The sequence below is a fragment of the Pocillopora verrucosa genome, chromosome 4 (assembly GCF_036669915.1).
Source record: "Pocillopora verrucosa isolate sample1 chromosome 4, ASM3666991v2, whole genome shotgun sequence".
Classification (NCBI taxonomy): Eukaryota; Metazoa; Cnidaria; class Anthozoa; order Scleractinia; family Pocilloporidae; genus Pocillopora; species Pocillopora verrucosa.
Genome location: NC_089315.1, coordinates 4,994,146 through 5,022,117, shown reverse-complemented (window position 1 = coordinate 5,022,117; position 27,972 = coordinate 4,994,146). Strand labels below are relative to the sequence as shown.

Here is a 27,972-nt window from a genome sequence, read left to right as displayed (position 1 = left end):
ATTGAAATGAAAAAAAAAAAAAAAAGGGAAGGGACTAGGAGAGATCCGTTGTGGGAAAGCGTAGTTTACCAGATCATTTATGACTCGCTGGAAGGTATTTATCTGGAAAAGTGGTTATCACCATTTACTATCTCGGTGACCAATGATTTAAAATGTTTGAATAAGCTGATTTCAAAATCAGATACAACTGTTTGGCCAAATTAGCCAAATTTCTAAGCCGTTTCTTGCTAGCACATTAGGCCAAAATCAATCCATTTATCGTTTGAATAATATCAATTAGTGATTAAGAAAGTAAGGCACAGTTGATTCCCATGGACATTCCAAGTTTATTCCATAACAATCATTCATTACAATAAAGTGTTAAAATCATTTTACAATTTTAGTGGTGTAACTTTCCTTGCCTGTAACAAGCCAGCCAAGCTAGAGATCACGAACACTTGAATCAACAGAGATAATAAGATATCTGTTCAGTAACAATTGAATACGTTACATTCGTTATTGCCTAAATATGAAAAAGGACATAATGATAATTGGATTACCCGTACTAAGCGAACTTGAGAACGACAAACATACTTTAAATTTTTACTTCCCATATTTACTGTAAGACACAGCCGTAGTCAGCAGACACGTCTGCTGAGCGGACGCAGACACTAAAGTTGAGCTGGTTGTGACTCCATATCTCTATTAAGGTGGCATGTCATCATATTTTCAATCCATTTTCTCATTAGCTATCCGCCATTACACAGCGTACACAAGAAGATAGAGGTTAAAACAATTAGCTTTTTGAAATGACCTGTAACAACAGTCAAATTTTGAGGTGACCGAGTCTGTAACAGATCAAAAAGTTGAGCTTCACCACATCGACGAAGAATACATTTGTCATTCCTAAAATATACCCGCATTTAACTTTTAAATGTAACTTATTCTAACTGTCTATTATTCATGTCTGGACTCCGTTTGGAATCCAAGGATGTTGTAGATATGGATAAGTGAGATGGCCAGCCTTAAGTCTCCGATAGTTCCTGAACTTAAGCCTGGGACTAACGGCATACTTAAGGTAATAGAAATAAAACCTAACCACTTGCTTTGCTGCTGGATTCTTGAGCTGCCCGTAGTAATCAAATAACGTGTCATAATGATATGTTCCCACGTTCATAGCTACCTCGATCTGGGCCTATAGGGAACAAAAGAGGTTGTTAGCACATGTGCAGGGTGAAAGGCTTGAAGGAAATTAAATGGTTTAAATTGGAGAGAATTGAATAACTCGCGTACATGGCCATCTTTACTTGAGATAAAGCTCTTTAGAAAACTAGAATCGCTCTTAAGATAAAATTTCTAACTAACTAACAAAAGAAAAAGATGAGAATATCCTCCCATCTGATTAGTAGTCTACATTTCTATCTATGCGGAAGTAAAGGGAGTAACAGTCAAGATCTTGAGAAAGGCCTCCATTTTAAGGAGAGGAGTTGAAAATTCGTGAGATACCTGCCCTATTTCTTCTCTTTTCTTATTTCGTATTTGAGGAAAAATTTTTTAATTTGCCGTTCAATCGATCAACCGATTGACTGACTGATCATGACGTGTGACTATCTGTCAGTTGGGCCGCCTGACTTCCTGACGATCAAACAGCCTGTCTGACTAACTGACACCACTTTTCGTATTTCTTATCATTGTAAAGAAAGTTTTTTTTTGCCATTCAATCGACCAAACGATTGAGTGACTAACCTGTGACTATCATTCAGATCGGCTCTCTAACTTCCTGACCACTAGACGTATTGACAGTCTGAAAGACTCTCTGACAAATTTCTCCAAGATTAATAGTCCTGCTTATAACTGAATTACTGATGAAACAAATGCCCAATACACACCGTCTGTAACACCATTAATTTGTAATAAGAGAAATGGATCGATCAATCGAATGACTGATTGGCTAGAAATACTTACAAGGGATATGTTGCGATTTGGTAAATTCAACTCGGAGAACACTCCTGGCGGTACACTGGTGTCATTATAAAGCTTGGTTGGCAAGACAGGTGTAAAGGCTCCGTAGTCACTCACGGGATAATTTACCGTAGAATGCTTCACGCTTAACAACCACAGCAACCTCGTTATCACGTCTATAAGTTCGCTCTTAGTCTCTAACACGGCCGGAAAGTCTTTAACCTATCGTACAAGATGAGAAAAACAAAGATTGATAAACGAGTCCCTCTCGAAACGGAGACCAACGCCAAGAATTTATTTGGAAAGTCTTGCATACATATCTTTAGGAAAAAATGATCACCTTAAGCAGTTTTAAGCTTATTTTAGGTTTAGCAGGTTTCAGCTGTTATAAGAAGAATGATTGGCGTTTCAACCAAGGTTGTAATAATTCAATGTTGGTATCGCCTATAAGGGCGTAACCAGGATTTTCAGAGGGGGGATCACACTGTGTCAAACAGAGGGTACTCATCAGATTGCGAGGTCGACCACCACGCCGTGTTTTACTTAATGTGACAAAAAAGACCTGCAAAGGGAGGGGGGTCCACGGGAAACCCCAGGACCCCACATCCTCCCCTTAGCTACGCCCTTAGCCCATGATAGTGGTTAGGGGGGGCTCTTGACCTATTTTCACCCTTAACAATTACTTTTGCTACCGATTACCTTGTAGTATACGGGCTCCAGTATTTTATCTACATTTATTGGTAGCAAATTTAGAGGCTGGATAATTAATACCAGGCTCTCGTAGTGAATGCAAACTAAAAGCTTCCGGTTGTGGTCCACTCCATGTCTTTTCATTACCTGGCCAGATCCACCATTCGGTCCAGTCCCCTCAATAGATAACTCATTTACATAGGCTTGTAACTCTTCGTCCTCCTGGACATCCCTGTCTCGTTTGTAAAAACTGAAAGAAAATGATCATGCCATCGGATATTTTTTCATTATTTTGATTTTTTTATTTTTATGTCACTGAATCTTGGCTGTTACGGGTACATTATGCTGTTGCCCGTGTGTCGGCTTTGTTTCTGAGAAAGGATGGCTCTATCTGTCACTGAGCTTCTGTACGGAGAGAAGTCAATCTTCTTTTTCACTATCTTCATTGTGTTTAAAATCGAAATAGGATTAATGTCCTTTCCTTTGAGGTAAGAAACTTTCAATTTGTTATCTTTGTTTCTTGTTGCCATACCTAACATTCATACAGTTCAGTTTTTATTTGTTCTTCTTTCGTCATATTTTGTTTACCTTGACAAAAGATTTCCCTCCAGTTGAGCACGGTATTCATGGACCAAAATAATAGCTTAGAATTTCTTGACATAGTTCTCAAAGGTTAAAATAGGTATTTATTTTGGCGAAGTTGACATTCTGATGATGAATCTACATCAAATTGAGTAGATGCAAGAGATTGGTAAAAACAGTTATGAAATACGGTTTTCTTGTTCATAGAGGAGAATGGGAATAAGAACGGATAAGTGCAAATTAAAATTCGCTTTCATGTTTTAACTTACACCCAAATGTAATCCTCCACCATTCTTGATATTGCCATCAGTAACAATCTGTTGTCATCGCGATACGGAAAGTAAGGAAATTTGATTTTGTCATCAAGGCCCCGTTTCTGAAGAGAGAAATGCTTTTTTTTTCATTGCCTGAAGATTGCTATCGCTTCACGGAGTAAGGTAAGAATTTGAAATTAGAGGGGTTGTGGATAAGATAAAACTGTTTTTAATGTATTCATTCATTCAATCGCTCCAAGAGAGCTCGAGATATTTAGAGTAAGGTTAGTTATATCTTGGCTTGAGTTTCAAGTACCCTACGTGCTTTGAATTCATCTAAGCTATTACGGTGTGTCTTTTGTACTCTCAAGACGAGTATATACCAAACAGAAATTTAACACCTAAAGAAATACCTGTAAAGGTCTTTTTAAAGTTTATTTCCCGATAGTTCAAGCCAAGACGACGCACCCCTCGTATGGACAGGGAATTAATTCGATTTTTTTCTTTCTTTTTCCGAAAAGGCAAAGATAATCTTATTTGCTACCTTTATGTCCTGATGAAAATCTGTGTCTTTCCAACCCAACGTCTTGTAGCCTCGCTCCAAGAGTAGTATGGTTCCTTTGTGGCCTATGGCGGTCAGAATGTCCATGTAACCACCTTCGTTGACCAGCGATGGTGAGCCCAAGGTGTTTGTGGCTAAAAGGCCCCTACAGTGGTACTTGAGGAGCTCATTCAGCGGGTGCTGAGAGGAAAGGTGACGGTGCATGACCACGCAAAAGGGTTCTGCCAAAAGATGGACCTAAGGGCCATTAAAATTCAATCATGAAGAAGTTTGAAATTGTTTTGAAAGCTCTAAGAGCGAAATAATTCTCGCAGGACCAGCTGCTTGTTGTAATGATGGTATATACAATAAACATAACAATGATGATGATGATAACATAATAATAATAATAATAGTAATGTTACCAAAATATTTATTACGACAATAACGACGGAAACGACGACTCCTGACCTTTAGAAGATGTTCTATCATCTGGCTGTGCGTGTAATCTGTTGCCTGGACAACCTGTCTGGCCAACATCCAGGACCCACCATCACTAGGGGCGAAAACGGGCGAATCTGGTGACAAAAAATCAGAATAGAAGAATAAATAAGTATGTAAATTGCTTTGACCCTTTAAAAAGTTTTATCAGTAGGCAGAAGGTAATCGTATAGAGGATCCTAGCAGAGACATCGACAACAATTCTTTCCAGGGCTATCCACATTCAGACGATTAGCTGTTACTTCCGTATTCAAGCCATTAAATACTTGGCAGATTCTACTCATCCTTGCAACAAACTAGCATCGGACCCTCATCCAGGGAGAAGTAATAATTCTCTTAGTCACTTCACGCCGCTTGAAAACCGGGATAAGCTCCGGCTTGGAGGGCCTATAAGCTTGAATACAAACTCTACCCTTAGTGCCAACTTATATCCTGTAAAGGGGTCTTCATTCTGGTATTCCATACTCCGATAGACAACATCAATATTTCAATGCCCTCGTTGCAAATGTGACCATCAAGTTCCTATGTGCGCGAATTAAGAGTAGAAACGGGTGTTGATGGAGCGTTTCGATCTTTATAACATTGAAGTTCCCCTCCCACCCCTTCCTTAGAAGTGTTGTGCGTCATTATTTATCGACTGAACTGGGTGAAACTTTTACTGTGCCGTGAATCAGTCCCTTTTTTTATTCACTGCTTTTTAAGAATATTTCGGCAACTAGAGGGAAGATTTATAATGAGATCTTGATTCAGAGGGTTCTTAACAATATGCCCAACCTGGCTTGTAATCGGTCTGAATTGCTGCTGCTCGTAGTCGTTTTTCCTTGTTCAGGGCAAACAAAGCTATTGGTGATTTCGACGGCCACATTGTGCGACCCGGTCGCTTCTCAGAATAATCAGGGAAGGTAGCCATGTCATCAAACATTTCATATCGCAGAACATAAACATCGCCATTCTTTATAGCCTGAGAGTAATTGAGTTAAATCATAAGGATGAATGAGTTATTTACGCCAAATACACCACCTTTTAATTGTCTACCTTTTATCAAGTCAAAGAAAATGGAGCATCACATATGAAGTCTCTCATCAGAGTTAAATTTCTCATTAATTTACCTCTGAACTTGAACTTTTAATTATTAAATGCAGTTTAATTAGCTCAGAATTCAAACCCATGCACTTGAAGACTTAATAAATTCTCTCTCAGAGAGAGGAAAGTGATGTCCCAACCAAAAAATGTTTATTTGTACTGTTTTAAGCAGCGCAGTGCCCTTTCGTTTGATCCACATTGACCTTGATTACAAGAAACAAGCTCGAAATGTAGCAGACAAACCTGTGCTAACGATTCATCTGTTTCCATCGCAGCCTGTATCGCCTTTTCCCAGTCGTAGCTTGGACTAAGTGTCTTGACCAACTCTGACCATCTGAGACCTACTTCAGCTAAAAATACAATAGTACCCAGCTCCTACTGAACATTGTTATAACCAATAAGCAGAGGATAGGGGCTAAGAGCTGTGGATGGAGGTAAATGACGCTTACACAAACTACTAGTGTTAATATAAAGAAATCAGAGTGCCGAAAGAAAACCCTATCGTAAAATCCTTGGAGCGGAAAATATTTCTGAAAAAAAAACTTTGTGACGGCGACTTGGTGAAATCAAGAAATTCCAGAAATAACGATTCTGAGTACTCTTCAAAGAAATGAGTAACTTTCAGTTAAAAAAAAGACAGAAAACTGGCTAACGGATTTTTAGGCCACTCAAAGCGTCATTTCGTTGTTCCGATGCTTTAAACATCCACGAAACAGTCAGCAAAGCAGGCTAGCCTAAACTTAACACTCCTCTTCACTTTTAGGGGCACAAATTAAACTTACATGAATCTTCTGTCACCCTGCGAAGCACCATGGGATTACAGCCACTTAGCCTCTGCTCAGTGAACATATCATCCTCTCTCCAGTCCTCCAGAATATTCTGAAATGGCTCGACATTCGTGACGTACCGATAGAACCCAGTACTTCCCTGTAGTTAAAAAAATGGTGCAATCAAAATAACGATGAAGGTTATATCCCACTTGGGCGAACTTTTTAGGCATTTGAATATTTAGTCTTTGATTTCCTCTAAAAGACATTTTAATTCATTTAGGCTTTGAGTAATGAGGAAATGAAGATTCCCAAGATTTGAAAGGAATGATTGGAGAACTTCTTTTTAGCAAGTAATGCTCGCGACAAATACATCATCAATTACAAAATGTAGACCATTCTTAACTCCATTTCTTACGTTTTGAATGCTTCAAGCTGGTTACGTATATAATGAAATCTAGTTCTCAACGAACAATGATTGATTGTGGTTCAATTAACTTGGAATAAAATCTCTCCAGAATTTAAGGATTTTGTGTACCACAGGCAGCCTTTGTTAATATGTCACTTAATAAATCAGCCAATAGTCAATCGTCTATCGGCTGATTGTTGTTCTACAGTCGGCCAATGGCTGACCGACCGTCGGTGGATGGTCGATTGGACGGTCATGCTGTCGACCAATTCTCTGCCAACTACCGGCGAGCTATCGGCCGAGATCTCGATACCATTTTATTATCCCAAGTAAACGGCTTCCTTTTAAAACCATTTATTACTTACATCATCTCCCAATGTACTTCTAAAATCGTTAAAAATATTTGCATAATCCTGGAACTCTGTAATCTCTCCAGGATGTTGCTTTTTCCACTGTGCGGTGAAGCCTTTGTTTTTCCTCAGCATACCAACGTAACCATTAAACTGTTCCTTTGCAAACTCGTCTTGTGAAAGCAATTGGATGAGTGTTAACGCGCTCATATTAACTAATGGCATAGGCAAAGGTTCGCGTACTGCCAGTTGATAAATTCCCCTCTGGACTTCCAAGTCTTTTTCGCGAATATCTCGGCATTCGTCGGTAGATTTCTGAGGAAGACCAATGGGGCAATTTAACCCCCCTAAGAAGAAGACGCGAGAGAAAGATGGCGTGATAACTAAACTTTAATTTGATTTTTCATTATTGATCGCTATTATATATAACAATTTAATTATCACAAGGATATACCAATCCATAACCAACTGTGTGACAAGCAAGCAATTTAGTGTTAGCAACTGAGTTGAAAACGTAAATTGGCCACCGCAAAGAGTTTAAAGCCTGATGTTTCGAACGTTAGCCCCTCGTCAATTGCTCTGACGAAGGGCTAACGCTCGAAACGTCAATTTATGTACAATTTACAATGTACTCGCACAACAAAAAGTGTGAATGATTTTTATGAAGAAATCAAGCAAATCCCAAGATCTGATCAGGAATTTATTAAGCTCCTACGCATTTCCACACATATTTTTCAATGAATACGAGTTACCAGCGATCTGCCACTGCCTATAAGCCCCCTTTAAGGCCATCTTTTTATCGCGCGAGCAGGACCTCGTGTTTGGGCTTTCGCCTCACGGCCCATTTTCGGACACGGCCGCCAATTACACCATCGACAGCCGCTTGTGGAACAAATTGTTGAAACTCTTGGCTAAGAGAACTGGATTTCTATCGAGATATCACACCCTGGCTGAAATAACCTTTCTGCCAGGTAATGCAATGATTTTTTAGGATGGATAACTTCTGTGAGTCGAAGGATTAGTACCGCTTTTAACTCATTATCCCTGAGAGTGACTGGCGTCTAATTTCTCCCTACAGTATCAGTCCTGAAACAAACACTGGGGTCTTGAGAATAAAGAAAATGATCACCAGCTGAAGAAAATCTTGTTAGATAGACAAGTTCTCCTTTTGAGTAACATAGGGAACGTGTAAATGATTGTATGGAGAATATGCATACTGATTCATGTTCGAAACGTTTACCTCCAGCTTGCCTTGCTTGTCTTCTTCGTCCGTGATTTTCTTCGACGCTGGTGAAGCAACAGACAAACGAAAAAAAAGATAAGCTTGGAATTATTTCTTTTGACGCGGAAAATTCAAAGAGGATTTATGGAAGTCCTTCAACCAACATCTCCAGATTGTGTAGATTAATTCACTTTATCCATTTTTATGGAGCCAGGGGTCACTTTTAGATATTAAATGTACTGTGAAAGAAAACATCTGCACTCAGGCACGCTGATCGCAAAGATTGAAGGCGCATGCAGTATTTGTAATCAGTAAATCCGGATATTTGACTAAACACAAATATTTTATTCGTATTTTAAAGTAATATTGATTCTGCATAACAAAACATTTTTCTGGGAATCACGAAGCCAAGAGATGTACATCATGCATGCATACCAGCGGGGTGTGCCACTGCCATACAGGGGTTTCCAACAGGAAGAATTTATAGACAAATTTATGTCTAAACAAAGTTTTTATCGAATTATCCTTAAAGATCTGTTCTCTTCTGTCTCCACAAGCAGAAGTGGTATATCAGAGGGTAAGATTCAAGGAACTCTAGAGCAGAGTATTCATTTACAAACGGCGGTTTGGCCTTCCCGTTAGGTAAATAACTGTTGAATGCATCATTTCACTTTCTGACCTTTTTCATAGTCACTTCCTGTCCTTCTTCTTCATCAGAAAGGCCCCTGGATTGTATTTGTTTGTTGGATACGTCTAAGAAAAGATATTTCGCCCTTGTTTTCTCATCAAACCTCTTTTCGGACGTGGGAGATCTTTACTTTTGGACTGCATTTCAAGATAGATATTGAAATGTGTTGATGTTGCGGTGCCGCTTACCTTTGTTCTGATGCCACTCCGGCCAGCAGGAGGAGGGTCATTATTTGCAACAGCATTATGAACATCAAAATGCTCCGATTAGTCTCGAAACTATACTGTAAGAAAAAAAAATGGGCGCGTTGTTACAAACGGCGAGATAAATGTGAAGGGGTAAAAACTAAAATGAACCCTTACATAAACACTGCAAATGCAAATCCTGGTGTGCGGTCTAAGCAACACAAAATCCGATATATACTGGTATGAATAACTGAAACTCTGCCAACGCTCTGATTGGTCGATAAGTGTAAGAGATGAGATGTCCAATGAAGATATGTACACACGGAAAAAGTTCTCTATTCATCAAATATCGACCATGCCAAACATTATAATACATAACATCGTTTGTCAATTACGACTGGAGACTCCTGGGAACTGATGAGTATATGAGTAGTATCTTGTGTGAGAAATTTGCACACCAGATGAATAACATTTTTATAGAACATATGGGAGCCATATGGCTTTCACCAGCATGAAATGGTTTGATGAGTCAATTGATCTGAAATTGTGTCACGGGCCGTCATGGAAGTTTTCACCGTCACGCAATTTTTTCCCTGCTATATAAACCTGCCATATCTTTCCCTCTCATAAAAAATACTCAAGGAGAAAGAGGGCAATGGACCCTTCTTCTTCTACTTTTGAGTTCTCGTGCCTCTTTTCTGAGGTTTTGAAGTCGCTAAGAGGGTTTTGAGAAGTTCAAAGAATAACTTATGGCTAAATTGGGAACTAATGAATTTGGTTTTGTCTCATTGTCTATTTCTGTCGTACTTGTTTGGAATCCACTGACGAGGGTCAATTTCTTATTTCTTACATCTGGTGGAAGAAATTATTTTTAACTAGCATTTTGTGTTTTTTAACTGCGTTTTGAAACGTGCTGTGAAAAAATATCATTGCTCACAATAACTGAAAATGTGATCAACTTAATAATGTACCATAAACTTTAACTAAAGGACTCATAGTCTGATCACATTTGACCTCTCATGAAATTTCACACTGAACTTAACAGTTAATAAAATTACCTTGCGATAAATTTTCGGTTTGCGCTGAAACGACAGAAATGTTTGGAGGAGCTTTTAAACCACTGATTCGATTTCTGCAATTTTTTTTCGCACTCAAACTGCTGGGACTATACTGTCTACTTACCACTAATCCTATAGAATTCAATGGAAGGATAATCTTTTCTGAGACAGTAAAAAAATAACCACTTTGTGACAATCGTCTGTAAAAAAAAAAGAAAAAAAAATTAAAGATTTGAATGCCACCGAAACGCTTAAAAAGTAGAAACTGAATACGCGAAAATAACAAAAATTATGATGCAATATCCTACATTTGAAACTTTTTTTTTTTTTTTTTTTTTTTTTCAATTAGCACTCATTAACATTTTTTCAATACCGTTAGTTATCATTTGTCTTCCATCCCTAACTTTACCTAAAGGCGAGGAATCACTGCTTGAAATAAAAAGCTCTATGTTCAAGGAAAGCCAAAATAGACGCTGAACGTTTGAGAACCTCCTCTTCGATTTCTTTATGAAAAAAAATTCTTATTCTTTTTCGTATCACACCTGGCTCTGTACATAGAATTGTATTATTTGTTTAGTAAGTGAATTGTACATTTTCATTCATGTTATCTATATGAATTCCATGGCTAGAATATGGTATCTTCGTTGCCATATCCATGTAAGTACACTTTTGGCAATTCCTGGAAGAGTTTCACTCAGAAACAATAGAGCTGTAATCTGTTTCTTTACCAAATCCGCCAGACTTCGTATTTTCCATTCGAAGAAAAGTAGGAAACTAAATTCATACATTTTCGAAAACAATACAAAAGTTATTGCTTTTCGTGCTCTTTTAGAAGAGTATTCTAATTGCTTTCAAAATCATATGTCAGAACGTTTTTAACAGGAAGAGGGATATCGTTTAACCTTAGCATTTGCAAAAGTGTCAAAACTGCTATTAATCCCTCGTTCCCTGCGGAGTCCATCGAGCGATTGAAAAGAAATTTATGTATAGTACACGATGCAAACGAGGTGCGGAACTCTAAAAACGTAGTAGGCAGAATTTTCTTCGAGGGTCTCAAAGGGTTTAACCGATAGCCGTAAAACAGCCATAAAATTTAGCCGTTAAGCGTAAAAATTCACAAATATTAACCATTAGTGTAAAAAAGTTAACCGTAAGAAAAAATTTTGAAAACCACGTTAGACGCAAATTTGCGAATATTTAACCGTTAGCCGTAAAAGCTATCACCCCATTGAGACAATATCTTTGACAGCCATATGCAGCTTACAACCGCATTAGCCTTTAAAATTTAGGGGTAAACTCCCAAAATATTAATTTCTCTGATATTTTCCTTTCCTTTTCTTTCTTTTTTTTTTAACCAATCGACTGCATGACAAATAAATGGCATGAAAATATTCTTGTCAGTCGCTCAGGGCGAGCAGGGAGGATGAATAATGCTTTCTGGATCTCGGCAGTAGCAATCCCGAACCATCTTCTCCATCTGCGGCTTTCCTTGTTCTCTCTTGATATATCTTTACCTTTCGGGTGTTTTTCTATCTTACTGAAACTATCAACTGGTTCTACATTATACCTACTCTTACAAAAGGCCTCCTCCTATACCTGCAATACGGTGTTGTTCCGCTGCAGAAGTTTTCGTAGTGTTTGTAAAACGAGGTCAGCTCAGTTCTCGGCCAGAAATCGTAGAAATCTCGATCAAACACCTTCAATAACGCACCCTCTATTACACTAAGTCTTTGAAAGAGAATGAATAAACTACAACTTACTTATCCTCTTGATATCTCTAACTATTTAAACAACTGCATGTCACATGCTGTTTGATTACAATCATGAATTAGTACCGATGAGCAGTCTTGTGAAAATTAACACTAAAATATTTCTTTTAGAACCCTCCGCATATTACCGATAAATTGTTTTCGCGAGCAAGGAAACAAACGATCAAAGAGATCTGTCCAATTTTAGTCAGCTTTTTAAAAAATATTACAATTCTATTTTTTATCGTAAATGTGGTAAGTAATTAGAGAATTCTCCGAAATGATCGTCAAAAAATGAATTGCAGGGCAAACACCAACATTTCACCAGCTTAACCCGGTCAAATTATGAAACATAACAGTTTTAATTCTATTTTGCGCAGGTAGCAGACTCATTTCATCTGTCGATTCTCTGTTAATCTCTTGCCTTGGCTCATTTTTGTGTCCGATAATGTAGCTTATGGAGCAGATTTATCAGCCGTGAATTCGTTCTGCTGAATTGGTGCTTGAGAGATAGATACTCCGTCTTAATAAAACACGTTATGAAAAATATTTATTCCAAGAAAATAACTTGAAGTAAACGAAACGATTCTAACCGATATCGTCTTTTGGCGGTTTTGAATTTGCATTTTTAATGAAACGATGATAAAGGCAATATAAAGAGAAAAAGTGTTTGCATATTTTGTTGATCGAGTAATTTGTTTCGTTAATGGAGAAAAACTGAGACTTGTACCATAGATAATCGTTACAAATAGCGAACACAAATTTATAAAAAAGTTGTCATTTACATCGTTTTAATTTGAATTTCAGATGCAATTTTGAAGAGGGCTTAAAGTGAAGTATTCAAGACGGAAAAATTATCGTAAATTACAATCACAAATGTCTACTCAACGATTATCATACTTTGATGAGTAACATATGTGGACATTGGCCCGTTTTCAGCTGCATACATGTGTATTTCTCTGAAATAACAATTTGCCTCGATTCACTTTTGGGTAACTGCGTAACAGATTTCTGATCACCAGTGACACCTCGCTTTTGATAAATTCTATTTTTCTGCATTAGACTTACTATGAAAATTCTGCTTGGTCGAGAGTATACAGTCAGCTGATATGCAAAAGCGCGTGACGTTCCCATGAAGACCCAATATCTGCAGCAGGTATTGGGTTTTTAAATTGTACTGTATTGAACGGTCACTGAAAGTGGAACCACTAAAATAAAACTAACTTTATTACTTCAAGTAATTTTTGATCCACGTTTCTCTCCCCACATCAAAGAAAGTAGTGTTTATGAGCGAGATTCTATACACCAAGTGGTCAATTATACCATAAAGTGGTGTTGTTTATGGTTTTTTTATAATACACTTAATCTGTGGAACCTCTATAAGCGGTCACCCCGCCATTTTCCGTGAGTGAGCGCTTACAATAGGTTCGACTACATTTGATATTGTAAATTATTTTGTGAAGAAACAGACTGGAACAAAGATCTTCTGTATTCAAAATAACCCTTGACCAATTATCACTCTTAGCACATGTATATGCTCAAGTAAGCGAATATTTTAAATTCAAGTAGATGTCAAAAGATTGACGGGCGCTGGGAAGAAACTTATTTTAGTTCAGAAGAATGTTTACAAAAACTTCCGCTACCGAAAGAAAATTTATATAAAGGAACTCGACAATGAAAGCAACAGTTTGAACTACTGAATTTTAATTGAATCTCCATCTGTTTGATCTGTTACCTCGGTAGTCATGAAAAATTTAATTGAAAGGGATTTCATCTAACCTCCAGCTACTGATCGTAACCGGAAACGGAGGATTATTGAGTTAAAGAAAAAATATAAATATATCTTGGAACCTAAAGACTAAGTCACCCCTGCATAAAGTTCTAGCTTTGATTTTCTCCATACACGTGACTTAAAATAGCAGCTCAAAAAGGGGAAAAAGGAACACGAAAAACTGTCACAACTCGAAACATAGTGACGTATGTCGCCAGACGTTATTCGTATGGCTTGACCTTATACTGTTTGTGTCCGCCAATTTTTGTGGCCGTCTGCTTTTAAACATGACACTTGCAAGTTACGTTTTTCCTATATTTTAATGTTTGAAGCACCGAAGATTAATTTAGATCTCGAAAAGGTTGATAAACCAAGTATTTTTTGCCTTTGTGGCGTTGCAGCACATCATAACCCTATAATATTTTCGCTATTAACCTCTTTGTGGACGGTTGACACATTATTCAGTTTCTCTTTATGTCAAGAAGACGCAAATTGCTACCTTCCACCTACTGATTTAATTTTAGTCAAAAGCGGACAAAAATGGATTCTAAAATCTATTTTACCCGCACAACCAGCTACCATTTAAATATGTTACCTGCAATCGCGCTCTTCGTCTCTGCGATGCGTTTATTTTTGTGTGGAATATTTTCAGTGATAAGTGTCAATTAAACGGTGCTACAAGCTAAAATGACTTGCTAGTACTTACCTTTCAGATGCAAGGCTGACTAAAGCTGGCTTTTAGTTGGTTTCTTCTCTTTTCAAAAGACAAACTAAATCAGAAGCATGAAAGCCTTCAGATGCTCTGTCTCTTTATCCACTATTCAGCACTTAAAGTTGTTCAGTCAGAAACGGCAAGGATAATTGCAAAACGACAACAGAAATAAGACGGCCTTTCCGCAGAGGACAGTTACCAGGAGCTAAACAGAGATAATAAACTTAAATTTACCACTTGGTTTCGAATTAGGCCTTGTCTGAAGCCCAGCAGCCAGGTACGGTCTTAAATGGACTACATGCTCAGCAGTCAAAAATTTTCTCAGAATTCCCCCTGAAGGGTTCTTTCAAACTTCTCGAACGTAAACAATTTCTTACTGCCAAGATTTAGACCATTTAGACCTTGTCTGACTGCCGGGCATTTTAGAGACTGGGTTTGTTTATGCTTATCAGATTATTAGAAAAAAAAAATTATGTATCAGTATACAGCGGATAAGGAGAAATAACGCTGTACCTTCTTCAAAATCTGAACCACTAACGGCCTCCTCCGTTCACTGTAGTTGATGTATTTGCCCAAAATGAGTGCGTCACTAGCTCTTCAAACAAGAAGCCATGTACGAATTTGCCAAGAAGCTAGCGGTAATGAAAGAATCTTTGAATTTCCGGAGCTTTTCTGAAGCGTATGCGAGCGCAAAGGGTTATCAAAAAACGATTAAGTTGAGGTACTTTGTCATTTGAAAAATGCGTTGACAAGATCTGATCTCTGACAGGTATGTTCCTTCTTTTTTTAAAACAATGATGATATTATGATTGTTATGTTTGCATCTTTATTACTTCAATCATCAAACCTTTAACCGGGGTAAGTTTCATAAATCAGCTGTTTAAATTACAGCAAAATTAGCTAAAGTGAGTCCTAAATATTCATCATATAAACATGATCATTATGTCTGACGAGTTCTTTACTGATTAAAGGATATTGTAAGCTAAAAAAATGTTTAGGAAGGAAGATATTCGTTAGCTATGGTCAGGTCGTGCACGATAAATGTCATCATTCGGCACTTCGTGATACATTCGTTTAATCTATTTTTAATATGTAGTTTAAGGAAAGAGTGGTTTTCCGTTTCCGCACATGAAACTACAAACCTTAAATTTGAGGACAGCGTTTTCCGCGTTTACCAGCCGAAAAAAGTGAAGACGTGAAGGAATGAGACAAAACAAAACAGGAAAGGGAAAATCAAATAAATTCATTAATGATGTGACAGAGCAGATGAAATTTGGCATGCAATAAATTTCGTGAGTCTACTCAGATCCTCAGACCGCAAACGAAACGGTGAAACGGCAACCGGTATTTCTTCTTTGTATAAGGGTACTTAAAAGTAAGATATGCTTGTATAAACGAATAGGGTCGAAAAGCAGGTCGATAAGTTACTAATTCTATTATGTCCCCGGTGGATCTATTTACCTTCTGTCGTGTTAAAATTCTCACTTACTCATTAAGAAGAACTAAAAAAAAAAAAAAAAAAACAGTCACGGTATCGAAATAAAAGTTCTAAAGGAAAATGGCATTGTACAGATATTTTAAATTACTTTAGAAGGGCCCTTAATCTGCGTTAATGCATTCCTATTTTCGTAGGAGGGCGTATGGCGATAGCGACACAGGTTCTGGCCAACAGGAAGACGAAGATCACTGACTCTTGCGCGACTAGAATTTTCGCATTCCCACGAAAAAAAAAGAATGAAACCTGGTTTCAATTTTAAGTGCCCTCATGATGAGTTTGTACACGTGCATAGCAAGGCAAGTGAACAGATTTTGTCTCTTGCAGAACTGGCTTTCTGCTGAACTAAAAGGCGCTATACATAACAGCCATGAATTTCACTTATAGTCATCTGTTTGGACCTCATCTAGTCAGTGAGATTGAAAGCTCTCGCATGAAATGGGAGCGAATGGTCAGCCAGTTAAAGATGGCGCCCAAACCTTTTCCAAACCGTGAAATTGCACAGCGCTCAGAAAGAGGCGACAAGAACAAAAACGTTCTCCTAACGTCGAATACAATGAATCGAATTTATTACCCTCACTAAAGAGGGATCTCCTTCTTTGTGGAGTCTTTCGTTTTACGATAGGAAACAACGAGAAGGTGAGAATAATACGTTATCCCTTACAGATACACTGGTAGATGACATTTTGTTTTTCTCAGCAGCTGTTGCTATCAAGAGAATATAAAGTGATATTGTCTTGTTGCTACTTCATATCCTCTCCTTAGTCCTTCGGTCCGTTCAGCCGGCAACGGGTGCATTGTGGGAGAATCATGTTGTTGCTATGCAATCATTTTGTTGCAAGAGAGGCGACCAGGTTACATAGCTTAAAGATGGCGGCAAAACATACGTTCTCTTAAAACAGTGATCAGATGCTGATTTACAGAAAAGAAAGTCAACGAACACTATCTTTGACACTAGAATTAGCAGAATGGATCCTCGAATACAAGCTATTTTAGCGAAATACGAAAATGATGAGAAAGGAGAAGCCGAAAAACATGCCGACAGGCCGGCGACCCCTGAGCCGCCGAAAACGTATGAGCAATGGTTGGAAAGAAGACCAGCTGGTTTACAACGATGGCCCGATGATGTGGATATTGGAAAGGAGTTTGAAATATCAGTTGCTTCCGTCGGATTAGGGAGTTTAGAAGAAATAATGGAAGATTTGGGGCGTCATGCTCGTATCCTTTCAATTTATCTCAGTCTTCTCCATGCAATAGAAAACGTAAACACAGAAACGTACAGTATTTGAAGTAAATCTCTCACTCCCAAGATGTAAGTATTTATAAATTTTTCAGTAAAGGGGATACATTTCTAAAGAAACTGCGGTGCTGCGTCGGTGTGGTGTATTACACATGATATAATTTGGTTTATCAGCTGAGTTGATAAAGTGAATTGGCCACCGTAAAAAGTTTCTAATGCTGACGTTTCGAAAGCGTTAGTCTTTCATCAGAGCAAATGACTAAGGGAAAAATGCTTGAAATGTCTGCGACGCATTTCTTAGAATGGCAGGTCTGACTTTGTCAATTTATAGTCAACCGGCCAGTTGTTGAGAACACAGCAAATGATCGATTATGGTTTTATAGTCATATAATAGTTTTTCTTCACCAATGAAGTTACTGTTTAATCTGCATATACACTGTAACTTCACACGAGGATTAAAAGAACCAATCAAAGACAGAAAAAGTACATTTCTTAACCGAATTTATTGGAGAGTGAACATGATAAGAGCAGATTTTCTTTGGTAGGAATAATCCTCTGAAACAATTGTTTATCTGTGCTACATTAGTTGATGGGCCTAGTAGTTTTTTGAATGAAAAATAATTGACGATTTTTCTTAACTCGGTTATTTTTAATAAGCGTTGGACATTGGCTTGATTGATGAGGTAAGCAATGAAATAGAAGAATTGGAAAAGAAGCTTACTGTTTATGCAAGTCAGGTTTTGACAGACAAGGAGAGACCACAGAGTAAAGCTGAGACAATGAGCCCAGCAATGATGAAAGGTAAATAAACATCACAGATGTAGATTATTTCCTTCTCAGAGAGGTCAAGAAGGATCACTGTTATTGAGTGCATGGTGTAGATGATTTGGTTTGTAGTGCAGTACTAAACCCATTGACCCTTGAGATTTCTCCTTACAGTATCACCACTGAATTGTAAGTGACCAAGACAGAATTTCTCCTTCCAATATCAATACAATGTCAAGAAGACAAGTGATGAGAATAGAGAAAAACATCAGTCAGGGGATTATAAGTTGATCCAATACCAAATTCTCCAAACTAACATCACAAGAACTGTATGGCAGACAGTAAGGAGAATTACTAATAAGATCATGGGAGTTAAGAGGGTTAAGGTCACAAGGATTATGGAAATGATTATATACTAACAAAGGTCTCAATTGTTTAAGAAATTCTCCTTGTCAGCATCTTAGGACATTTATAAAAAACACCATGTGTACTTATGTCAGGGTATAAAGGGTCAGCTGGTCTACAGTATTAACTTTTTTTATAGCTGTTATAATTGTGGCTAACAAGTTTTTTTTGGGGAACTTCTTTAACTTTATCTCTGGATATATGGGTATGCACATACATGTATATACTTTTATCTTGTGCAGCTTTACAAACAAGTGCAGATATTCCTGCAGAAGTGATAAACAAAAAGGAAAAAGCTGTATCTTTGGTAAGAAAGACATTTAAAAAAATAGTTTTTGGTTAAATTACCAATTTTTAAGTATAATAATTACATGTTGCATTTCTTAACACCTAGTCTGACTACAGTGAAGACTGATATCCTAACAAGAAGTGCATAAAAATTTAGGACAGGATATCTTTTGAATATATTCAAGGAAAATTGAGTTTTGGAGATGTGAACCTTTAGATTCATAGTTATGCACATTAATTAACATTGTATCTTATGCAAAAATCAGAGGTTGGATGTATGTTTGTCTTCATTTTAACAGTATGGCCTTGCAGATGAACAAGCTAACAGAATGAAAAGTGTCCAGGTACAGCTCAATCAGACTCTACAAATGTGTTTGCTTTTTGGCCAGGTGTGAGGTCAAGATGGCTGGAAAATATTGGTCCTCTTTTTTCCATTTTTATGTCCTGAGACAAAGTCACTAATATCCAACCATCTTGACGGAATATGCTTGGTCAATAAAGGATTTAGTATATGGTAGAATATTTTAATTTATTAAGATCAAGAATGACTAGGTTATTCTGCAAGCAGGAAAAGACAGCCAGCTGTGTTTGTAGTACAATAAATCTACAAGAGTTGATTTTTTCCTTTGTTTTGATTTTCTTCTACCACTTTTTGTGGCTCCATTGCCAGCATTGTTAAAAAAAACTTTAGACTTTGTAAGTCTGCTCCATACATCAGACAAACTTGATTAGCCCATCTTGGTTGCCTCGGTAGCCAATAAGAATGTAGTATTTGCTTCATATTGCCCTCAGGCCCTGCCAGTGATATGATTATTTTCATTATGCACCTTGTGCTCAAAGTTGCACACCACACTGATTCTTGTTGCATGTTTGAACAGGATATCTTTTTCCTCTTTCATACAGTTCACATCTTACCCTGGATTTTTTCCTCATGAAGTTACACCATTACCAGGCCAACTGGAAGCACCTCAGCTATTGAACAGGGTTACAAAGGCTCAACAATTCCCTGTAAGTTGTATCATTTATTTCATGGAAACTCAGGGATTTCATTCTGATCTGTAAATTTATTCAGTCATGTAGGTCAGTGTGATGTAGGCACAAATTGTTGTGGTTTCTGAGGTCTAGGTATCTACCATGTGGAAAGTTCAGTTATTTCATATGTACTAAGATTTACACTCTGAAGTTACATCATTCATGTCTCTGATTGGACCAACAGTGTATTTTCATGGGTAGTTCTTTGTTTCCAATCTTTGAATTGAAATGTGAAAAAATCTCTGCCAGTATGTATGGAATAAAAACATTATACCATGGAAAGTGCTTGAATGATTTTTATTCACTAGTTGTGATACAGCAAAAAACTCACTCATTTGCCACGCTCACTTTTTCTTTTTTTTTTGCTTTCCTACTCATGAATTAAAATTGTTTCATGCGCACTTTCTATGGAATAATCTCTCTTTATCAGCAAGTGAAATTAACAAGGAAGAAGCCATGCCACCTGCAGTTGTTCTCTTTCAACATCTGTATTTGCTGCAACAAAGGACTAATGGTTGATAGATCAGCTCTAAAAATTTGTTGACTTAAAAAATTTGTTTATTCACAGTTAATAACCAAATATTGTCCTGGGCTGTTTTATATAGCACCTAGTTCATTGATCAAATTTGTTATCATGTTACAGTTTTTTTATTGCCCAGGGACCTGTTTCTCAAATGTCGCAATAACTTAATGGGTCCACAGCCATGCAGTGGATTTTAAAATCAATATCTAAGAATAGAAAGCAGGTTCTGCCACATGAACCATTCCATTTTGTTTCTTTTTTAGCTGATAGTTTTATGTATAATTTTCCAAAATTTTGAAAACCATACCATGAATGGAAGTGGAACAGTTTTACAGGCCTGTTAAGTGACCAGGAACTTCGAGAGAGCAGCCTCAGGACCCTTTGATTTGCATATGATCTTTAAAACCCAAATTAATCTTCTGTGTTAACTCCTACTTCAATCTGTTGATTTATGGAGGGATTTTTTTTTTTGCAACAATTGATGATTTAGTCAAAAAATTTTTTCCAAGTTATTTATGAGTTTGTCAGATAGAACCAAGACATACAGGTCAAATTATCTGTGTCCAACCACTTTTTATTTTATTCCAGTCAATTCTCAGGAAGAGATGGAAGAAACTGTTTTTGTCAGAAGGATCTGTGATTTTGTTGCAGGTACATCTGTTTATAACTGCTCATAATTATTTTGTTTTGGTTTTGACATACAGTACATGGGAACATTTGACATGTGATTTAGTGGAGTTACATGTATTGTCTTAAGATGGAAAAGTATTGCTAAAATCAATAGGAGATAGGGTACATGAGGCAACTTTCATTTCAAGAAAAATACATACATCTTTCCAAGTGACAACTTTAAAGATCAGACAGTTGGTCAGTTGCCTAGTTGGTTTGATCAGTTCACTCATTTTGTCAGTCAGTTGTAAAAAAACAGTCTGTTAGTATAGCATATCTAGGAATATTAAATTCTCATTAAAATTTTTGTTAATGCATCATTATCTTAAAACTCACTTTAGTTGAATCCCTTTTTTTTTGTTTTCTTCTTAGGATACTTTCTGGTGGTTCTTTCTGGAAAAATTTCAGGTAAAGTCCTTCTTAAACATGAGACACTCATTGACGAAATCCCTAAAATTGTTTGTTCTAGTTCATTTCGCTTCTTGATTTGTCTAAATTTTTCACAAAGCTTTATGTGATCTGAAGTTGGAAGACCAGCTGTGATGCATGTGTATTGATGAAATAAGGAAACATTCTCTAGATCTGTGTGTTTACTTCTGAATTTTTCTCTTCTTAGCCTGATTCCAAGGACGCTCAAGATGGCTTGTTTAACCGAATTGCTGACAGTTTCGTTGCCTTGTTCTTCGGTGTTAGTCCTGATTTTAAGGACAGGTTCTTTCAGGTAAAATAAACTATCATCTTTAAGGTGCTATACCTATCCCTTTGTGAATCCATGAAGTACTAAAGTGATTAGTCCATTGATTTTAAGTTTTTGTGAGCTTTTCGGTGTGGCAATGCCCTCGTTCTTGTGAGAGACATACCATCAGTTCCTCGGAAGAGGAGATAGAAAGAGAAAGAGTTCAGTTATAGGCTAAACGCGCTTGGTTTCACTTAACTTTTCTTTTGTTACTTTGGTGTTGGAAAAAGCTACTTTAAGACAGAATGGAACCTGGTAATAACAGTTACTAAGGCAGGTGAACACAAAAGTGGTACTAACTATTCTAAAAGGAACGATGGTGGTTAACCATGAAGAAAATTAACTCGGATTGCAGATGGCGGTCTTGAAAAAGTTACGTTAAATTTCCAAAGATGCTTAAGCCATTACCTTGGTCTTTTGACTAAAGTTACGTAAGCCTTCAGCCTTCAGTGCCATCAGGAATATCTATTCAGTACTCTTCAAAGCGCTGCTCCAATGCATGTAGACACAACTTGTTATTTTATGTTGTTTGTTTTTTTTAAATTACAGTATTTTCCGGACTGCCTGGCACAAGCTGTGTACGCTGCATACTGTGAGGTTTTCCCAAGATCTTATCAGTTGTTTGATGATGACTTCAAAAGTTTTCTTCTGAACACCATCTCAGAATGGGTGACAGGTACATAACGCACACAAGAAAATGCTTTGAAATCAGCGCTCCAGGCTGCAACTATTTTGGTTGCCATGGCGAGCAATGGGAATAAACTAAATGTGTAGCTTTAGTGTCATAAATTTGGCGATCTGTCTTTGACGCTCATGAAACAAGTTGTAGCGCTTTGCTTACCAAGTTCAACTGTGTCAGTGATGAGCATTTACGTAAGTTATTGTCATTGCTCCGGTCTTTTTTTTCATAAAAAAGTGCCTATTTCTCCTCAATCGGATTATTAGCCTTCAGATGTCATGTGACTGACTGCCAGAAAAAGAGGAAAAATTTCAATCAGCGTTTTTTTTGGCCGCGCACGGTTTTGACCCTATAAATAAGATTTTGATTTCAGAGATTTTGACGAGTTTTCTATTTTTTATTCCAATTGGGTCGTAGGTAGGCTATGGAGTACGGAATGAAGGGGGAGGGGTGGGAACAGGCATCGTATTTGATGGGCTACAGCCATACCATCTGTACAGAGATGGGTAGAATTAACCCTGGTTGGTCATTCTACAGAAATTAAGGAATAAAGCACTTACTGCTCCTCCTTAAAATGTATGTAGGTACCAGGCCGCCACCCTTCTCGTGGAAGAAATGGAACCTAAAACTTTTGGAGCCAAGCAATATTCGAGAACTGCAAGATGATAGGACTCAGTCACTCAAAGGTAAGGATTTGGTACTAAGGGAATTTTGCAAATAGTAGAACACGATGACAAGTAATCATTATGCCTGCTGCTTGGTTATGCAAGCACGTGTGTCCCTGCAGCACATTCCCGTGTTCAGTAAGACGGGACAGCAGTTATTGTAGTTGGTAATCTCAGAGTTCGAAATATAGTCTGGACGCACCAAACAATTAAATGCTTCGAAGTGTTAAGAAATCTGAGAGTGTTTGTGTGTGTGTGTGTTTATTAGTTTCTTTTTCATTTTGTTGGTACTATTTTCAGCTAACATGTCGTTTGATCTGGACTCATACTTGGATGATTTGGACACTGTCCCCACCAGTAAGGAGAAAGCTGGGACATACACTGCTCCGTACTCCCCCTCCAGAATGGGACTGACAATCATTCCAACGTTCGATAATGCAGAAGTAAGTTTATCTTAGAGCACTTCAACGACGCTATTTCCTTAACCCTTTACACCCTAACATCAGTATGCATATTCTCCATACTGTTCTCTATACATTTCCAAAGGTGCTGAAAAGGAGAATTTGTTCAAAAATCAAGAGCTTCTTTAGTTGGTGATCATTTCTTTTATTCTCATGACCTTAATGTTTCATTGAGGGGTTATTTCCAAGGAGAAATTAGATGCTAGTCACTCTCAGGGGTTAAAGGGTTAAGTGTGATTTTCGATTTAAAGCTTAGGGTTAGGTTTTAGTCATCATAAGAGTAGACTTCTAGTGAATCAGTTATGAACCTCTGTTAGCCTTGTTCAAACTAAACGGGGCAAGTTTCTTAAGAAATTGTGGAAAAAGAAAAAGAAACTATGTGAAATTCCATTCGCTCTGACGAAGGGCTAATGCTCGAAACGTTAGCTTTGAAACTCTTTACGGTGGCCAATTTGTATTATCAACTCAGTCGATAATACCAAATTACCTTGTTCACAATACTATGGTCTTTAACTGAAGAACTTTGAGACTTCACTCTCGTTTTTATCGAGTTTGCTTATTCTAACAGTATGTTCAAGAACATGAAGGATGCTTGGGCTTAGATGAATATGGTGGATGAATGTACGAGCGAGAACTTTTCGATTATCCAAGATGCAAAAAATTGGGGCTTAGTTCCTTTACCTGTTGGTTACTATTGCTGTTGTTGTTGTTTTTGGTTTTTTTTTCATTAGTTCTGTTCTCATTTCAATTTCATTATTTTTCATATTTTGTTCCCAAGTCACATGAAGTCGGCCCAGGTCCCGAGTTTGAGCGCGTCGGTTTTAATCTTCTGGGCAGGAGTCCTTTGGTGTCACATTTCCTGCGAATGAAAGAACTGATGGGAAAAGAAGAGCAACCAATTCAGGCTGTAGGACGCACTGAAATCGCCAAATTACCGTATCCTTTGTTTTGAAATTAAGAAGGAGCTTTTTTGTTTCCCTGTTGATCAAGAATAACTTTGATCTGCCATTTGTCATTTATAGGGGAGCTATCGTGTCGAGTTTGTCTCTGTTTGCCTACTCACATGATGAAATAATTATTTAGGGTGCATTTAATGCATTTTAAGTGATCATTCTTCCAGAGCAGATATTCCGCAGTTCTTTCACACAAGAAAATAATTTTTTTTTTGGACTAATTACATCCTTAACTCGTCCCTAGAGCTCCGGCGCCAAGCTACAAACAAGTTATACGAGACTGTAAAAAGACAACAAAAACGTTAAATAATCATTATCAAAGGTGAGGCACAACAGTGTTCGATGTATAACTCTAAAACTCGTTCTGTTGACTATTTCTTTATTCTCTTCTTTTCTACACAAGTTACTCTAACGAGTACTAACTCAGACCTCTCAGGGAGAGTGTGGGTCACCGCTTATAAAGGTGACGCTTACGGAGCTGTCAATCTCTAACCTTCCTCATCCTTTCACACTTAACTAGCGAATCACGTTCAGCTATGAAGAGCGGAGTTCGCATACTAATTAGGTACCTTCGAGATGTTTACGCTTTACAAAATGACTTTCTACTTAAAATTTCTTAGTCTTACGGTCCAGGTCGAACAAAACAAAAACAATATTGGTAATATAAAAATTATAATGAACTTATGAACAGAATTAAAATCCTACTTGGAAAGATATCTTAAGAGAAAATAGTCCTCGAAGACTGTTACATAACAGCAGAATAAACAGAAAATTCGGAGAAGAAAGGTCGTACCCAAGATACTGCCCCTAAAAGAGCTACGTGCTATTCGTATAAGCTACCTGATTATAAATTCAGTGTAGAAGATGAAAAGTACTACATATTTACACCTAAAGACACCTAAGAAAAAGAGGTGTCGAACGTGCTAAATTAAAATTTAAGAACTATTTGCGTGGTCGGGAATTCGACATGGATTTAGCCTAAAAACGAGAATATCAAAGAGGTAAAAGTATAAGGAGGGTTATTTACAGGAAATTCCTGTACAGGATTAATTTTTATAAGGTATAGTCATTTTCTTAGTAATTAAACATCTTTTAGCAACATAATGGAAATATAACGATATTTAGCTGCAAACCGCGGTTTACGCAAAAACATCTGTCTCCATGTCAAATTTACGATCACAATAAGGAAAAGGTGACTGAAATTCTACCTGTAAGATAAGACCGCCAAAAGGAATAAGAAATGATCAACTGGCTTACTACAATGTTTACTGAATGGCTTATAGTAATATATTATTTCCATTCATTTCCCAACACCAATATAAGAAATCCTTACAATGATTTTAGATTAGATATATTTATATTTTAACCGTTTAACACTAGTATTATTCAAGTAGTCTCCTTCTTTGAGAATAATTGGTTTTCTTTTGCTTTGTTTTTACCTTAGTTATTTACTTATTTTGTTTTTACTTTATTTATATACCATCTGTATATCAGTTATTTATTTGTTTACTCGTTTATTTCTTTTTCAAGGCCATACTTTAACCTTTGAATAACATTAGTTGTGAATTTAACTGCGATGATAAGTCTTCTATTCATATGTTTACCCTGCAGTACAAATATGTCGTATGGTCTTCATAACAAGTGTTCTTTTAAACTTGAATAACCGGTGGTCAAGGCATCTGGCAATTGTATTTAATTGACATTTTTTTTTAGAGTCCTTGAAACATCTGAGCAAGAGAGCTTGAAAATCCAGAAACAGAAGCGAGCTGCGCTGGCCAAGCTTGAACGGTGAGTAAATTGGAAATTGGTTCCTTATTAATAACATGCGGGGGGTAACCTTGCGATGGACTGGCATCCCAACCAGGAGGGAGTAGTGATACTCCTAATCGCTTCATGCTAAGGAAACCGGGATGAGCTCGGGCTGAGCGGGCCAATAGGCTGGAGTGAGGACTTTTTCTTTGCCTTGCTTGCCTTTTAAATGGAATTGTCAACTTTCAGAATATTCTTTCTGCAATGACACCTTTAGGATGTTGGCACAAACTTTTTCAGAATGAGATAGTGTGTAAGTCAAGTGATATTTCGTGTTTTGGCCCTATAAAATACACCGATTCTAGTCTTGAGTGCTCGTAATTCTTTCTGGGCGTTTCGTTCGGTCATTTATTTATTTTTAAATTTTGCGTTTTTATTCACGTATTAAATAGTTAGAGGCAAGGTTCTGTAGTGATATCACTGATCACCGTTGTCCTTTGTTTCCGTCAGCTTAAAAAATGATCTTGTTTTGAAAAACCAAGACATTAAGATGATCAGCGATCGACTTCTCGACTTGATGGTAGGTAAATTAGTTTTTTTAACACCCAGTGTCTCCGTATCAGAAAGTCGCGATAGAAGAGTTGCTCAAATGTTCTCAACTACGTTTAGATCTGAATATCATAACTATTCTGGATTTCTACAAAAGGAGTCAAGAGAGAGGGGTCTAGAACATTCAGCTCGTCACGCGACCCGAGCCAAACCTCACCTTTTTGTCGACCCGACCCAAACCTCCCCTTTTTTGTCGACCCGACCCGAACCTTCCCTTTTTGTCAAACCGACCCAAACCTCTCCTGTTTGTCAACCCGACCCAAACCTCTTCTGTTTGTCAACCCGACCCAAACCTCTCCTGTTTGTCAACCCGACCCAAACCTCTCCTGTTGGTCAACCCGACCCAAACCTCTCCTGTTTGTCAACCCGACCCAAACCTCTTCTGTTTGTCGACCCCACCCAAACCTCCCCTTTTTTGTCGATCCGACCCAAACCTCTCCTGTTTGTCGACCCGACCCAAACCTCCCCTTTTTGTCGACCCGAATCAACCTTCCTTCGACCCTCTTTCTTATTATGGTTATTATTGGATAATTGATATTTGCCTCCCTCGGCAAAGTTTAAAATTTGCCCCGAGAATTCGTTTGATTCGTGTTATATTGGTTATAACAGAACGAGATGGAGTGTCCTGTTTGGTTAAAAAATCTGAAATGGGAAAGCACTTTGGTTACAGATTTTTATTCTTCTGAAGTCAATTTGCATTTATATTTTTATCTTAGACGCAGCCGGATCATGCTACATCCGGGTTTCCCAAAAATGCTTTAGAGCAGTCATCCGACGATGACACGTGACAACCCACTTACTGTACATGTGTGTCATGAGACAATATGTTGGCAGTGTAACTTAAAACCATAAGTTCGCTTCGAGAAGTGTAAATATTCTCCCACTGATAAGCATCAATATTTTGTGGCTAGAGTTGTTAGTTGTAATCCGTTTAAGGATTTGAATTACGCTTTAACACGTTTGCATCTTTTTGTAACCCGCCTGTTGAAGATATGTACAGCGTTCCATCATTTAAATGATGTAATTTTTGAAACCTTATTTATACACTGAAGATGTTGAAATAATTGTTTTAAAAAGACCATTTTGAATGCACTATATTTTTTATCATGATGCGCAAGGCTGAAAAGGAAATAAAGAAAATTTGTTGAGAAATTTCAGAGGTAAAGTGAACAGTCTCTTTTTTATCTTCATTAGGCTAAAT

General features: G+C 37.5%; 2 protein-coding genes across 6 annotated transcripts; one reads left to right on the top strand and one right to left on the bottom strand.

Moving 5' to 3' along the window:
* Positions 1-306: 306 nt before the first annotated feature.
* On the bottom strand, positions 307-15,209 carry LOC131794715 (polyunsaturated fatty acid 5-lipoxygenase). 5 transcript variants are annotated; one of them, XM_066166050.1, is made up of 15 exons: positions 15,016-15,209; positions 14,497-14,707; positions 10,396-10,471; positions 9,217-9,311; positions 8,359-8,405; positions 7,134-7,465; positions 6,375-6,519; positions 5,836-5,942; positions 5,284-5,470; positions 4,480-4,586; positions 4,012-4,266; positions 3,483-3,589; positions 2,779-2,881; positions 1,945-2,163; positions 307-1,174 (listed from the first exon to the last, which is right to left on the bottom strand). In XM_066166050.1, exons 4-15 carry the CDS (start codon positions 9,279-9,281, stop codon positions 941-943), a joined length of 1,908 nt encoding a protein of 635 aa, XP_066022147.1. In that variant the 5' UTR covers positions 9,282-9,311; positions 10,396-10,471; positions 14,497-14,707; positions 15,016-15,209; the 3' UTR covers positions 307-940. The 5 variants fall into 5 exon arrangements, with proteins under 5 accessions (XP_066022147.1, XP_058968237.2, XP_058968239.2 ...); XM_059112254.2 differs by lacking the exon at positions 10,396-10,471; XM_059112256.2 differs by lacking the exons at positions 14,497-14,707; positions 15,016-15,209 and adding an exon at positions 11,868-11,972.
* A 1,491-nt stretch (positions 15,210-16,700) lies between these two features.
* Positions 16,701-27,923, top strand: LOC131794725 (protein FAM227B). Its single transcript, XM_059112271.2, has 16 exons — positions 16,701-17,215; positions 17,895-18,038; positions 18,650-18,714; positions 18,995-19,039; positions 19,599-19,703; positions 20,839-20,901; positions 21,292-21,327; positions 21,536-21,640; positions 22,205-22,331; positions 22,919-23,020; positions 23,300-23,442; positions 24,239-24,396; positions 24,658-24,735; positions 26,127-26,201; positions 26,673-26,742; positions 27,488-27,923. Exons 1-16 carry the CDS (start codon positions 16,966-16,968, stop codon positions 27,557-27,559), a joined length of 1,638 nt encoding a protein of 545 aa, XP_058968254.2. The 5' UTR covers positions 16,701-16,965; the 3' UTR covers positions 27,560-27,923.
* Positions 27,924-27,972: the final 49 nt, after the last annotated feature.